General features: G+C 37.3%; 1 protein-coding gene and 1 non-coding gene across 5 annotated transcripts in view; both read left to right on the top strand.

Moving 5' to 3' along the window:
- The window catches only part of CDADC1 (cytidine and dCMP deaminase domain containing 1), a 77,148-nt gene extending 66,911 nt beyond the window's left edge, over positions 1-10,237 (top strand). Inside the window, exon 9 of one of the 4 annotated variants that reach the window (XM_037139005.2) lies at positions 9,733-10,237. In XM_037139005.2, coding sequence (XP_036994900.1) covers positions 9,733-9,752 — 20 coding nt within the window. In that variant the 3' untranslated portion in view covers positions 9,753-10,237. Of the gene's footprint in view, positions 1-843; positions 1,967-4,079; positions 5,391-9,732 lie in introns of those variants that run through there. The other 3 variants (XM_053665433.1, XM_037139006.2, XM_037139004.2) reach the window with 3 other exon arrangements.
- Positions 6,905-7,011, top strand: LOC119044573 (U6 spliceosomal RNA). Its single transcript, XR_005081641.2, has one exon. It is a non-coding gene; the product is annotated as a U6 spliceosomal RNA (small nuclear RNA).
- Positions 10,238-13,356: the final 3,119 nt, after the last annotated feature.

Raw genomic sequence — 13,356 nt, 5'->3', positions numbered from 1 at the left:
ACTTCCGTACAGTTTGATCTTCTGTCAGTTCTGGTTGTTTTTTATTTTTAAATTTGTCGTCATTCTTTTGGTTGTGCAAGGAGGCACACTGTACCTGCCTACACCTCCTCTTGGCTGTAAGTGGCAATCACACAATGATGTTTCTCTCCATCTCTCCCTCCCTTGCCCTCTCTGTAAAAATAAATAAATTCAGTCTTTAAAAAATAATAAATAAATAAAGCTCAAGTAGGGTGGTCCCAGGCAAAACACAAGTGGGGGCTGACCTTGCCTTGAACCTTCTGGGAAACCCCAGGGTCAGCACACCCAGTGAACAGCTACACCATGTTGGAGCACTACCACCCTGCTCCTGCACAGATAATCTCCATGGGGATGTGGAGGTTAGTGGTAAGTAGTTACATCCAATCATTGCAGCTGACTAGCCTGGGTAAATCCCTCCCATCACCCTTCTAATATCAATCAAGTCTCAACTACAAGAGCAGGGTATACTCAATCTACATAAAGGGTACACGTTAAGTACCCACCTAGATTGATAGGAGAGGCTGTGCCACACGACTCTACAGGATACCTATTACATTAGGCCACACTACCAAGACATGGAGTCAAAGCAGTGTACCTAATATGTAGAAACAAATATAGGGAGGCTGCCATTACGAGGAGACAAAGAAACATAGTCCAAGTGAAAGAACAGATCAAAATTTCAGAAAAAGGGCTAAACAAAATAAGGATAAGCAATCTAGCAGATTAAAAACACTGGTTATAAGGATGCTCAAGAAACTTAGTGAGGACCTCAACAGCATAAAAAAGACCTAGTCAGAAATGAAGGATACACTAATTGAAATAAAGAACAATTTACAGGAAAACAACAGTAGCATGGATGAAGCTTATAATGAAATCAATGATATGGAATATAAGGAAGCAAAACATAACCAATCAGAACAACAAGAAGAAAAAAGAAACCCCCAAAATGATGATAGTATGAACAGCCACTGGGACAACTTCAAGAAGTCCAACATTTGCATCATAGGGGTGCCAGAAGGAGAAGACAAAGAACAAGAAATTGGAAATCTATTTGAAAATATAATGAAAGGAAATGTTTCTAATTTGGTGAAGGAAATAGACATGCAAATGCAGGAAGCACATATAGTCGGAAGCAAGATGGATGCAAAGAGGCCCACACTAAGACACATCATAATTAAAATGTCAGAAATAAAGTAAAGAAAGAATCTTAAAGGCAGCAGGAGAAGTTAGTTACCTACAGGATAGTTCCCATAAGACTGTCAGCTGATTTACTGGAAAGGAATTTTGCAGGCAAAAGGGATTGGCTAGAAATATTCAAAGTCATGAAAGGCAGGGACCTATAGCCAAGAATGCTCTACCCAGCAAAAATATCATTTAGAATGGGCAGAGAAAGGACTTCCCAGACAAGAAAAAACTAAAGGAGTTCATCATCACCAAACCATTATTATATAAAGTGTTAAAAGGACTTTTAAAAGAAAAAGATCATAGCTGTGGACAATAAAATGGCAAAAAATACAAACCTATCAACAATTGAATGTAAAAAACAAACAAGAAGAACAGAGACAGAGTCATCAATACAGAGATCATTTTGATGGTTGCCAGATGGGAGGGGAGTGGGGAGGACTGTGTGAAGAGATGAGGGGATTAAGAATTACAAGTAGGTAATTACAGAAAACCCATGAGGGTATAAAGTACAGTATATAAAATGGAGTGCCCAAAGAACTTACACACATGACCCATGGACCCATGGTGGGATTTCCTGAGGGAGTGGGTCGTGCTGGGTAGAGGGGTGGCAAATCAGGACAACTGTATTAGCATAATCAAAATATAATGTTAAAAAACTGCTAGCCTTAAAAGTTTTATTATTTGAATATTGACACATATTTTCAATGTAATAAAATCCATGGGAGCTTTGCAATTTCCTAAGCACATAATTTTGAACATTAGTTATTGGTGCACAATATTATTTTTAAATATTAGGTATGTTTTTTATTGTTTTGTTTGTAGATAAATGGAAGTTTAATGTATAGAGTAATATTTTCTTGATATAACAGTGATTTGGTTATCCTGAAAATGAGGAAATATAAGTATCTTTATGAATTTAATTTCTAATAAACATCTTAATTTGCTTTATCTGAATTCACTTTATTCAAATACTAACCTGGGAAAAATACATAAAATTTGTATTTTATAAATTTTCTAAAATTTTTCAGGAAAAATAACTGAAAGGAAAAAAATGATACAGGGTGTGGCAAAAGTAAGTTTGCAGTTGTGAGTATTGTACACAAATATTTTATTTTTGTATTATTAGTTATTATTTTTTGTATTTTTTCATATGAACAACCATAAACCTACTTTTGCACCACTGTGTATATGGATCTGATTAAAGAATATGTATTCAATAACAGTATTTGAGGGCATCATTTAATAGTTCCCTGTTATCAGGGAAATGACTCAAAAACACTAATCATAAAAACATGTATTAATTTATCTTTGTTAAAATTAAGAATATCTGTTCATTAAAAGAATACAAATAAAAGCCTTGGAATATGAAAAGATATTTGCCACTCATAATTAGAAAACATCTTTTATTCAGGATTTATTGTTCCTAGATCATTAAAGAAAAGGAAGATATGCTGTGGTTAGAAGTCCCACAATTGGAGGGAGTGGGACATGATTATAAGGAAACAAGTGAAGTGTATCTGCTCTGTTAGCAGTTTTATTTATTGATTTGGGTGATGGTTAAATGTATATTTGCTTTGTGACAGTTCACTGAATTTTAATTTTATGTTTTATATGCATTTTGAAGATGTGTTTTATATCAAGAAGTAATATCCCTGTCTTTCTCAATGTTATAACAACGTTATTGAGATATAATTCACATACCATAAATTTGCCCCTTACAGGTGTAGAATTCACTAGTTTTTAGTGTATGCACAGAGTTATGCAACCTCACCATTACCTAGTTTTATAACATAATTCATCATCTCAGAACGTAACCTCTCAACCATTTGTAGTCACTTCTGTTTCCACTACCCTTATCCTTAAACAACCACTAATCTACTTTGTTTTTATGAAGTTGTATATTTTGACCATTTCATATAAATGGAGTTTTTTCTAATTCTGCAGTCAGCTGAAAAACAGACATATGAATCAAACAGATGAAAATTAAAACATCAACTTCATTACTAGACTTGGGTTTGCCCTTTGCCAGATTAGGCTTTATTAATGGTTTTTGTCCTTCATTACATCTCCTTCCAACCTGCCCAACCAAGTCTGTTACTGAACCCAATCAGGAGAGGGGGTTCTCCCACATACCTACCAGGCAAATGTCCAAAGACAGAGTTCAGTGGAAAAGAACATTGTATTTAATGTCAAGTTTCTCCCTAAAATTTTTGGGTAGCAAAAGTAACAGAAAAGGGGACTTCCAGCCAAGATGGAGGTGTAGGTAGATATACTTTGCCTTCTCATACAACCAAAAGAAGGCAACAGTAAATTTAAAAACAAAAAATAACCAGAACTGCCAGAAAATCGAACTGCATGGAAGTCCTAATAATCAAGGAGCTAAAGAAGAAACATTCATTCAGATTGGTAGAAGGGGTGGAGACAGATGGCCAGGGCAGAAGAAATGCAGGGTAAGGCAGTAGCTGGCAGACTGGGTGGTCCCACATTTGTATGCAGATAGACTGGGAGGAACAACTGGGGAGCAAGGCAGACCATGCAACTGAGGGTTCTAGCATGGGAAAAGAAAGCCTCAAAACCTCTGACTGAAAAAATCTGTAGGGGTTGAGGTGGCAGGAGCAACTTTCAGCCTCACAGGAGAGTTCGTTGCAGAGACCCACAGGGCCCTAGAACATACACAAACCCACCCACTCAGGAATCAGCACCAGAAGGGCCCAATTGGCTTGTGTGTAGGGGGAAGCGACTGAAAGCTGGTGAGAACTGAGCAAGCAGCATTGTTCCCCCTTGGAGCCTTCCACCCACATACAGACCCACAATGCAGAGATGTAGGTTACCCCACCCTGGTGAATACCTAAGGCTCTACCCTTTACATGTAACAGGTGTGCTGAGACAAAGAAATATGGCCCAAATGAAAGAACAGATCAAAACTCCAGAAAGAGAACTAACTGATGAAGAGATAGCCAGCCTATCAGATGCAGAGTTCAAACCACTGGTAAACAGGATGCAGAATGCTCACAGAATTGGTCGAGTATGGTCCAAAGTAGAGGAAGAAGTGAAGGCTATGCAAAATGAAATAAAGAAAAATATGCAGGGAACCAACAGTGAAGGGAAGGAAACTGGGACTCAAATCAATGGTTTGGAGCAGAAGGAAGAAATAAACATTCAACCAGAACAGAATGAAGAAATAAGAGTTCAAAAAAATAAGGAGAGGCTTAGGAACTTCCAGTAGAACTTTAAATGTTCCAACATGAAAATCATAGAGGTGCCAGAAGGAGAAGAGGAAAAACAAAAAATGGGAAAATTATTTGAGCAAATAACAAAGAACTTCCCTAATCTGACAAAGGAAATAGACTTCCGGGAAGCCCATAGAGTCCCAAAGAAGTTGGACCCAAGGAAGCACACACTAAGGCACATCATAATTACATTACCCAAGAGACTAAAGATAACAAGTTGCCCTGACTGGTGCAGCTCAGTGGATTGAGTGCTGGCCTGCAAACCAAAGGGTCACTGGTTGGATTCCCAGTCAGGGGACATGTCTGGGTTGCAGGGCCAGGACCCAATAGGGGGCACATGAGAGGCAACCATACACTGATGTTCCTCTCCCTCTCTTTCACTCTCCCTTCCTTTCTTTCTAAAAATAAATAAAATCTTTTTTAAAAAGATAGGGAGAGCATCATAAAAGCAGCAACAGAAAAGGAGACAGTTACCTACAAGGGAGTTCCTGTAAGACTATCAGCTTTTTTTCTCAAAAGAAACCTTACAGGAAAGAAGGCACTAAAAGAAGTATCTGAGATTATGAAAGGCAGGAACCTACATCCAATAGTACTCTGTCCAGCATAGCTATCATTTAGAATGAAAGGGCAGATAAAGTGCTTCTCCTAGGTAAGGTAAAGTTAAAGGAGGTCATCATCCCCAAACCCGTATTATACAAAATGTTAAAGGGACTTATCTAAGAAAAAAGATGATTAAATATATGAACAGTAAAATGACAACAAACTCACAATTATCAACAACTGAATGTAAAAAAAAAAAAAGCCTAAGCAAACAACTAGAACAGGAGCAGACTTGCAGAAATGGAGATCACATGGAGGGTTATCAGTAGAGAGGTGGGGGGGCGAATAAAATGGGAAAAGGTACAGGGAATAAGCATAAGTGGTAGGTACAAAATAGACAGGGGGCGGTTAAGAATAATATAGGAAAAGTGGAGAAGCCAAGGAACTTATATGTATGACCCATGGACATGAACTAAGGTGGGGGAATGATGGTGGGAGGGGGGTACAGGACAGAGGGGAATAAAGGGGAGCACAAAATGGGATAACTGGAATTGCATAATCAATAAAATATCTTTTAAAAAAAGAATTTAAAAAGTATGGGGAAAGGAAAATTCAGAATATGACATCAAAATAGCTATTTAGATATTTATTATTGCAACTACTATATAGGTTCAAGAACTGAAAATAACACAAGAACAAAAATCTGTTCACAGTGCTGACAGTTACCACCAAGGTCTCTGGAAATAACAGCAAGTTTCTGCCTCAAAGCCCATTCCCTCTAGGATACCTAAAGAAAAAATCATCCTATCACTTTCTGCCAGCTCAGTTCAAGATTGTACCAGGAAGCTCTTCTCCCACCCAAAAATATCATAAATGTAGGTACCTTAGCTGGTCTCCATTGCTGTTCAGCCACAGGCATCCTTCTGAGTCTATGCACCCAGGCTTTTTTAATCACGGGCAGGCACTGGCTACTGTTGGCAGGTCTGCTGGTTACCATTGATACGCACCTGCCATGGGAGGGGAGGAAAACCAACTGATTTTTCACTTCTTGGAGCTCTCTGTTTCAGATTCCCATGCTTGCTGAAAGCCAGTGGAAGTGTCCATCAGTCCAATTGAAAAGGGCCAGTGTTGGCCATGTTTGCCTTTTCCCTTCTCCTGGCTTCTCTGTTTAGCAAGGAGGCAAAGTCTTCAGTCACCTATTCGCCCTTCAAGACACTCTCCCATTCCAGGGGTATGCATTCCCTGTTACAAGCCTAAACCTTGAAAAGGATACTCAGTGACAGTCTATCCAGCTCTCAGGAGACTTGATGATTTATACCATCTCAGTTCCACCAGAGGGGACAAAATAGAAGGGAGGCAGGTAGTGTGACTAACTACTCTGAAGTGGCCTTTACTCAGTATAATTGGAATTCAGATAACCCATAACGTTCTTTTTAAGGAATCACAGGGCTTTGAAGAAATAAATATCCATGTACTCCTATTCCCCTTGGGGAGAAAATAAGAGGAATAGTTTGTTAGAATTCAAATAACAACAGTCAGTAAACACAAGGCCAGGTATTCTGGGGACAAATGTTCATATAAGTTGGGATCTTTAGGGTAAGTCTGTGGCCTGCTGCAAAGTGGAGAAACTAAGGGTGAGACTCTCACATTAAGCTTGGAAGCTTGGGGTCCTCCAAGGAAGCTAAAATGCTCCTACTTGTATACACCTTCTGGCAGAAGCAAATACAAATTCTCTCAGAAAGAAAGTGATCCCAACTTAGGCCCACAAGATATAGAGTATGAGCTCATAATTCAAAAATCACCAAACACAAACATGCCACCATGGGTAACAGCATACAGAAGTAACAAGTAGCATATTTAGACCCCCAAGTACTTTATGTTCAGGGGTTATGAAATGCAGGCTCTAAAATGTTTACAAAGTAAAAGATGCCGTGCTCACTTCGGCAGCACATATACTAAAATTGGAACGATACAGAGAAGATTAGCATGGCCCCTGCGCAAGGATGACACACAAATTCGTGAAGCGTTCCATATTTTTAAAAACTGTACTTGAAAAATAACTAAATAAAATTTAAAAAAAAGTAAAAGATGCCATTGAAAAAGCAGCACAGAACAAACAATTATGAAAAATGTCCAGGCAAATTTGAAAAGAATCAGAATTTAGAGGAATAAAAAAAGTTTTTAAAAAAATTCAGTGGCTGACTTAAACCACTGTTTATTAATGGCATGCTATTCATTTTTTGAGTGGTACAAGTCTTTATGGGGTACTTATCCATGAGTTGTGGAATATTTAGCATCTCTGACAGAGATGGCAATGCACATTACAGGCTGAGAATTGGATATTTAATTTATAATGCTGAAAAATTGGTTTTCTGTGTAGAGAAATGATATTGGATACACTTTACATGATATAAAAAAACAATTACAAAAAATTAAGAACTTAAATGGAAAAGGTAATTTTTAATTTAGTGGTTTATTTTTTTGTAGATCAGTTTTAGTTTCACAGGAAAACTGAGGGGGAGATAAAAAGAGGTCCCATATACCCCTTGTACTCACACATGTATAACCTACTCCATTAGCTACTTCTTCTCCAGAGTGGTACCTTACACTTGATGAACTAACAATGATGTATCATGATTACTCAAACTCTATAGTTTACATTAAGGTTGAATCTTGATGTTGTACGTACTATGGGTTTGGATAAATATTTAATATATATATATCATTATGGCATCATACAGAGTATTTTTACTGCCGTAAAAGTACTCTGTGCTCCACTTATTCATCCCTCCTCTCTCTCCAACCCTTGGCAACCACTTATGAATGATAGTTTTGCCTTTTCAAGAATGTGACATGGAATCATACAGTATGTCACCTTTTCAGACTGGCTACTTTCTTAGTAATATGCTTTTAAGGTTCTTCCATGTCTGTTCTTGGCTTCATAGCTTATTTCTTTTTAGTACTGAATAAGATTTCATTGTCTGTACAGGATAAAAAGAACTGTAGTACAAGGCCACCATAAGCAAAACAATCTGGCACTGGCATAAGAACAGACACATAGATCAGTGGGACAAAATAGAGAGCCCAGAAATAAACACAGGTCTCTATGATCAATTCATATTTGACAAAGGGGGCAGAAGCATAAAATGGAGTAAAAATAGCCTCTTCAACAAATGGTGTTGGGAGAACTGGACAGCTACATGCAACAACAACAACAAAAAATGAAACTCAATCACCAACTTACTCCATACACAAAAATAAATTCAAGGTGGGTAAAAGACTTAAGTATAAGTTGTAACACCGTAAAAGTCCTAGAGGATAATATAGGCAGGAAAATCTCAGATATTCCTTGTAGCAGTATTTTCACCAATATGTCCTCTAGAGCCAGGGACATGAAAGAATAAACAAATGGGACCTAATCAAAATAAAAAGCTTCTGCATGGCAAAAGAAAACAGCATTAAAACAAAACCAAAAGCAACCATATGGGAAAACATATTGCCAGTGGTATCTCAGACAAGGGTTTGATCTCCAAAACACATAAATAATTCACATGACTCCACTCCCTGAAGACAAACAAGTCAATTAAAAAAAATGGGCAAAAGACTTGAACAGCACTTCTCCAAGTAGGACATACAGAGGACCCAGAGACATGAAAAGATGCTCAGCATCACTAGCCATCAGAGAGAGAAAAATTAAAACCACAATGAGATACCACTTCACATTGGTGAGAACGGCCATCATAAACAAATCAACAAACAAGTGTTAGAGAGGCTGAGGAGAAAAGGGTACCCTAGTGCACTGTTGGTGGGCATGCAGACTGGGGCAGCCACTGTTGAAAACAGTATGGAATTTTCTCCGAAAACTAAAAATGGAATTGCCTTTTGTCCTAGCATTTCCACTGCTGGGAATATACCCTAAGAATCCTGAAACACTAATTCAAAAGAACCTATGCAGGCCAATGTTTATAGCACAATTTACAATAGCTAAGTGCTGGAAGCAATCTAAGTACCCCTCAGTAAATTAGTGGATCAAAAAACTATGGTACATTTACACAGTGGATTGAGTGATTGAGTTTCATTTACACAGTGGAATACTATGCAGCAGAAAGAAAGAATGCCTACTGTTTGTGACATCATGTGTGGAACTGGAGAGCATTATTTTAAGTGAAATAAGCTAGGCAATGAAAGACATATACCCTATGATTTCACCTATAAGTGGAACGTAATCAACAAAACACAAGCAAGCAAAATACAACCAGAGACATTGAAATAAAGAACATACTTGGCCCTGGCTGGTGTAGCTCAGTGGATTGAGTGTAGGCCTGGGAGCCAAACGATCGTGGTTTGATTCTCAGTTAGAGCACATGCCTGGGTTGCAGGCCAGTTCCCAGAGGGGAACCCACGAGAGGCAACCACACATTGATATTTCTCTCCTTCCCTTCCCCTCTAAAGATAAATAAATAAAATCTTAAAAAAAAAGAACATACGGTAACTGGAGAGGAGAGGGGAGAAGTATAACAGGGGAAGGGCCATCAGGGAACATGTATAAAGGACCCATAGACAAAGACAAAGGGTGGTATGAGGGTGGGAGGCCAGGATGAGTAGGGCATGGTGGGGTGAAAAGAGAGACAACTATACTTTAAGAACAATAATAAAAAGTAATATTTGTATAACTATCTTGCCTTTAAGACTTTTGGGGGGATTTTTAAATAAAATTTTAATTTCTTTTTTAAAAATTTTATTATCTGTATGTTCACAGTTTATCAATTCACCTACTGAGAGACATCTTGATTGCTTCCAAGTTATTGCAGTTATGAAGGAAACTAATATAAACATGTGCATTTTTTGTGTGAACCTGTATTCATCTACTTTAAATAAATACCAAAGAGCATGATTGCAGGATCATATGGTAAAGAGTAGGTAACAAACTGCCAAATTGTCTTCCAAGAAGCTGTATTGTTTTCCATTTTCACCAGCAGTGAATGAGAGTTTCTGTTGTTCCACATCTTCTCCAGCATTTTGTGTTGTCAGTGTTCTTGATTTTGGCCATTTTTATAGGCGTGTAGTGGGTCTTGTTTTAATTTGCATTTCCGTGATGACGTATGATGTGATAAGTCCTTTCATATGCTTATTTGCTATTTGTTTATCTTATTTAAATATTGTTTTTTGTCTCCTGCAACCTTGATAAAATCACTTCTTACTTCCCGGAAGTTTATTGATTTATTCTTTTGGATTTTTTTTAATACTAAATTTTATTTAGTTACTTTTCAAGTACATTTTTTTATCTATTTCTCCCATCCCACCCACCCCCGTCTCCCCCCTCTCTCCTATTCTCCCCCCCCCCCAGTCCTCATCTCTGTGTCTTTCATACTTGTTCCTCAAAATCCCTCCCCCTTTTTCCCCTTAAGTTCCCTTCCCCCTCCCCTCTGGTCGCTGCCCATTTGTTCTCTATTTCAGTGTCTTTGTTTTTATTCTGTTTGCTTGTTTGTTTTATTCTTTAGCTTCCTGTCAAAGGTGAGATCATATGGTATTTGTCCTTCAATGCCTGGCCTATTTCACTCAGCATAATGCTTTCCAGTTCCATCCATGTTGTTGCAAAAGGTAGTAGCTCCTTCTTTCTCTCTGCTGCATAGAATTCCATTGTGTATATGTACCACAATTTTTTGATCCATTCATTTACTCATGGGCACCTAGGTTGCTTCCAACTCTTGGCTATTGTAAATTGTGCTGTTATGAACATTGTGGTGCATAGGTTCTTTGAAATTGATGTTTTAGGATTCTTGGGGTATAATCCTAGCAGTGGAATTGCTGGGTCCAAAGGCAGGTCGATTTTTATTTTTCTGAGAAAATTCCATACTGTTTTCCATAATGGTTGTACCAGTCTGCAATCCCACCAACAGTGAACTAAGGACCCCTTTTCCCCACACCCTCTCCAACATTTGTTGTTTGTTGCGTTGTCTATTATAGCCATCCTGACTGGTGTAAAGTGGTATCTCATTGTGGTTTTAATTTGCATCTCTTCATGTGTCTCTGGATATTCTGTATGTCCTCTTTAGAGAAGTGTCTGTTCAAGTCCTTTTCCCATTTTTTAATTGGGTTCGATGTCTTCCTAGAGTGGAGTCGTGTAAGTTCTTTGTATATTTTGGAGATTAAACCTTTGTCTGAGGTATCATTGGCAAATATGTTTTCCCATACAGTTGGTTGTCTATTCTTTTGGATTTTTTGCATAGATGATCATTTCACCTGTGAACAAAGACAGTTTTATTTCTTTCTTCCAAATCCAAATCCCTTCTCTTGTCTTATTGCAGTAGCAAAAAATTCCACTATGATGTAATAAGAGTGATAAGAAAGGAAGACATTCTGGCCTTGTACCTCATGGTGGTAGGAAAGCCTTTATTGTAGTGCTACACCATTAAGTATGATGTTGTAGGTTCTTTGGTTTTGGGGTTTTTTGTCAATATTTTTTATTAAGCTGAGAAAGTTCCTCATCTTACTTTACTGAGAGTTTTTATTATGATTCTTTGGTGTTGAATTTTGTCAAATGCTTTTTTCTGCATCAATTAATATGATTGTGTGACTTTTCTTTTTTAGCCTGTTCTGGTAGGTTACATAAATTGATTTTTCAATGTTGAACCAGTCTTGCGTACCTAGGATAAATCCCACTTCATTGTGGTATGTAATTATTTTTATGCATTCTTAGATTTGATTTGCTAATATATCATTGAGAAATTTTGCCTCTATGTTTAGGAATGATATTTGTAGTTTTATTGTAATGACTTTGTTTGATACTTGTATTAGGGAAATTCTGGCCTTATAGAATGAGTTCAGAAATATTATTTCTGCTTTTCTCCTCTGAAAGAGATTGTAGAGAAGTGGTACCCATTGCTTCCCGAAATGTTTGGTATAATTCACCAGTGAACCCTCTGTTTTGGAAGGTTATTAATTATTGATTGAATTTCTTTAATAGATATAGGTCTATTCAGATTGTCTCTTCATGTCTGAATATTGACAAATTGTGTATTTCAAGGAATTGGTTCATTACATTGAAGTTTTCAAATTTATGGGCATAGAATGGTTCATAGTATTCTTTTATTTACCTTTTAATGTACATAGGATATCTATAGTGATATCTTTTTTTTTCGTTTTCGAAATTAGTAATTTGTATACTCACTGTTGTTTTTTTCCTTAATTTGCCTGGTTGGACACTTGTCCATTTTATTGATCTTTTCAAAGGAAGCTTTTGTTTCATTGATTTTCTCTATTTCCTGTTTTTAAATTATTTGATTTGTCTCAATTTTTATTATTTCATTTTTTTCTGCTTACTTTGGATTTAATTTGCTCCTCTTTTCTGGTTTTCTAAGATGGCAACTTAGATTATCAATACATCTTTCTTTTTTAATGTATGCAGTCAATGCTATAATTTACCTCTAACCATTGTTTTCACTGCATTCTACAAGTTTTGACAAGTTGTGTTTTCATTTTTTTAAATATATTTTATTGGTTATGCTATTACATTTGTCCTGTTTCCCTCCTTCACTCCCCTCCACACTGCACATCCCCTCCCACCCACATTCCCTCCCTTTAGTTCATGTCCATCGGTTGTACATATAAGTTCTTTTATTATTATTTTTTTAATTATTGCTCAAGTTCTGTTTTTTATTCCCATCCCAACCCACCTCCCTCCCATTTCCACCCCCCCTAAGTTTTTGTCCATGTGTCCTTTATACTTGTTCCTGTAAATACTTCCCTTTTTCCCCTGAAATTCCCACCTCACTCCTCCCTGTCAGCTTGTTCTCTATTTCAGTGTATTTGGTTATATTTTGCTTGCTTGTTTTGTTGTTTAGGTTCCTGTTAAAGGTGAGATCATATGGTATTCGTCTTTCACTGCCTTGATTATTTCACTCAGCATAATGCTTTCCAGTTTCATCCATGCTGTTGCAAAGGGTAGGAGCTCCTTCTGTCTTTCTGCTGCATAGAATTCCACTGTGTAAATGTACTATAGTTTTTTGATCCATTCATTTACTGCTGGGCACCTAGGTGGCTTCCAACACTTGGCTATTATAAATTGTATTGCTATGAACATTGGAGTGCATAGGTTCTTTTGGATTAGTGTTTTAGGGTTCTTAGGATATAATCCTAGCAATGGAATTGCTGGGTCAAAAGGCAGTTCCATTTTTAGTTTTCTGAGAAAATTCCATACTGTTATTCATAGTAATTTTACCAGTCTGCAATCTCACCAACAGTGAACTAGGGTCCCCTTTTTTCCACAGCCTCTCCAACACTTGTTTGTTCCTTTGTTTACACTGGTTATTCTAAATAGTGTAAAGTGGTATCTCATTGTAGTTTTAATTTGCATCTCTCGGAGAGAGGAGAGGGAAGATGG

This window comes from Artibeus jamaicensis, unplaced genomic scaffold, assembly GCF_021234435.1.
Source record: "Artibeus jamaicensis isolate MK-2021 breed Jamaican fruit bat unplaced genomic scaffold, CSHL_Jam_final contig_414, whole genome shotgun sequence".
Classification (NCBI taxonomy): Eukaryota; Metazoa; Chordata; class Mammalia; order Chiroptera; family Phyllostomidae; genus Artibeus; species Artibeus jamaicensis.
This window is presented reverse-complemented; position numbering and strand designations above follow the sequence as displayed.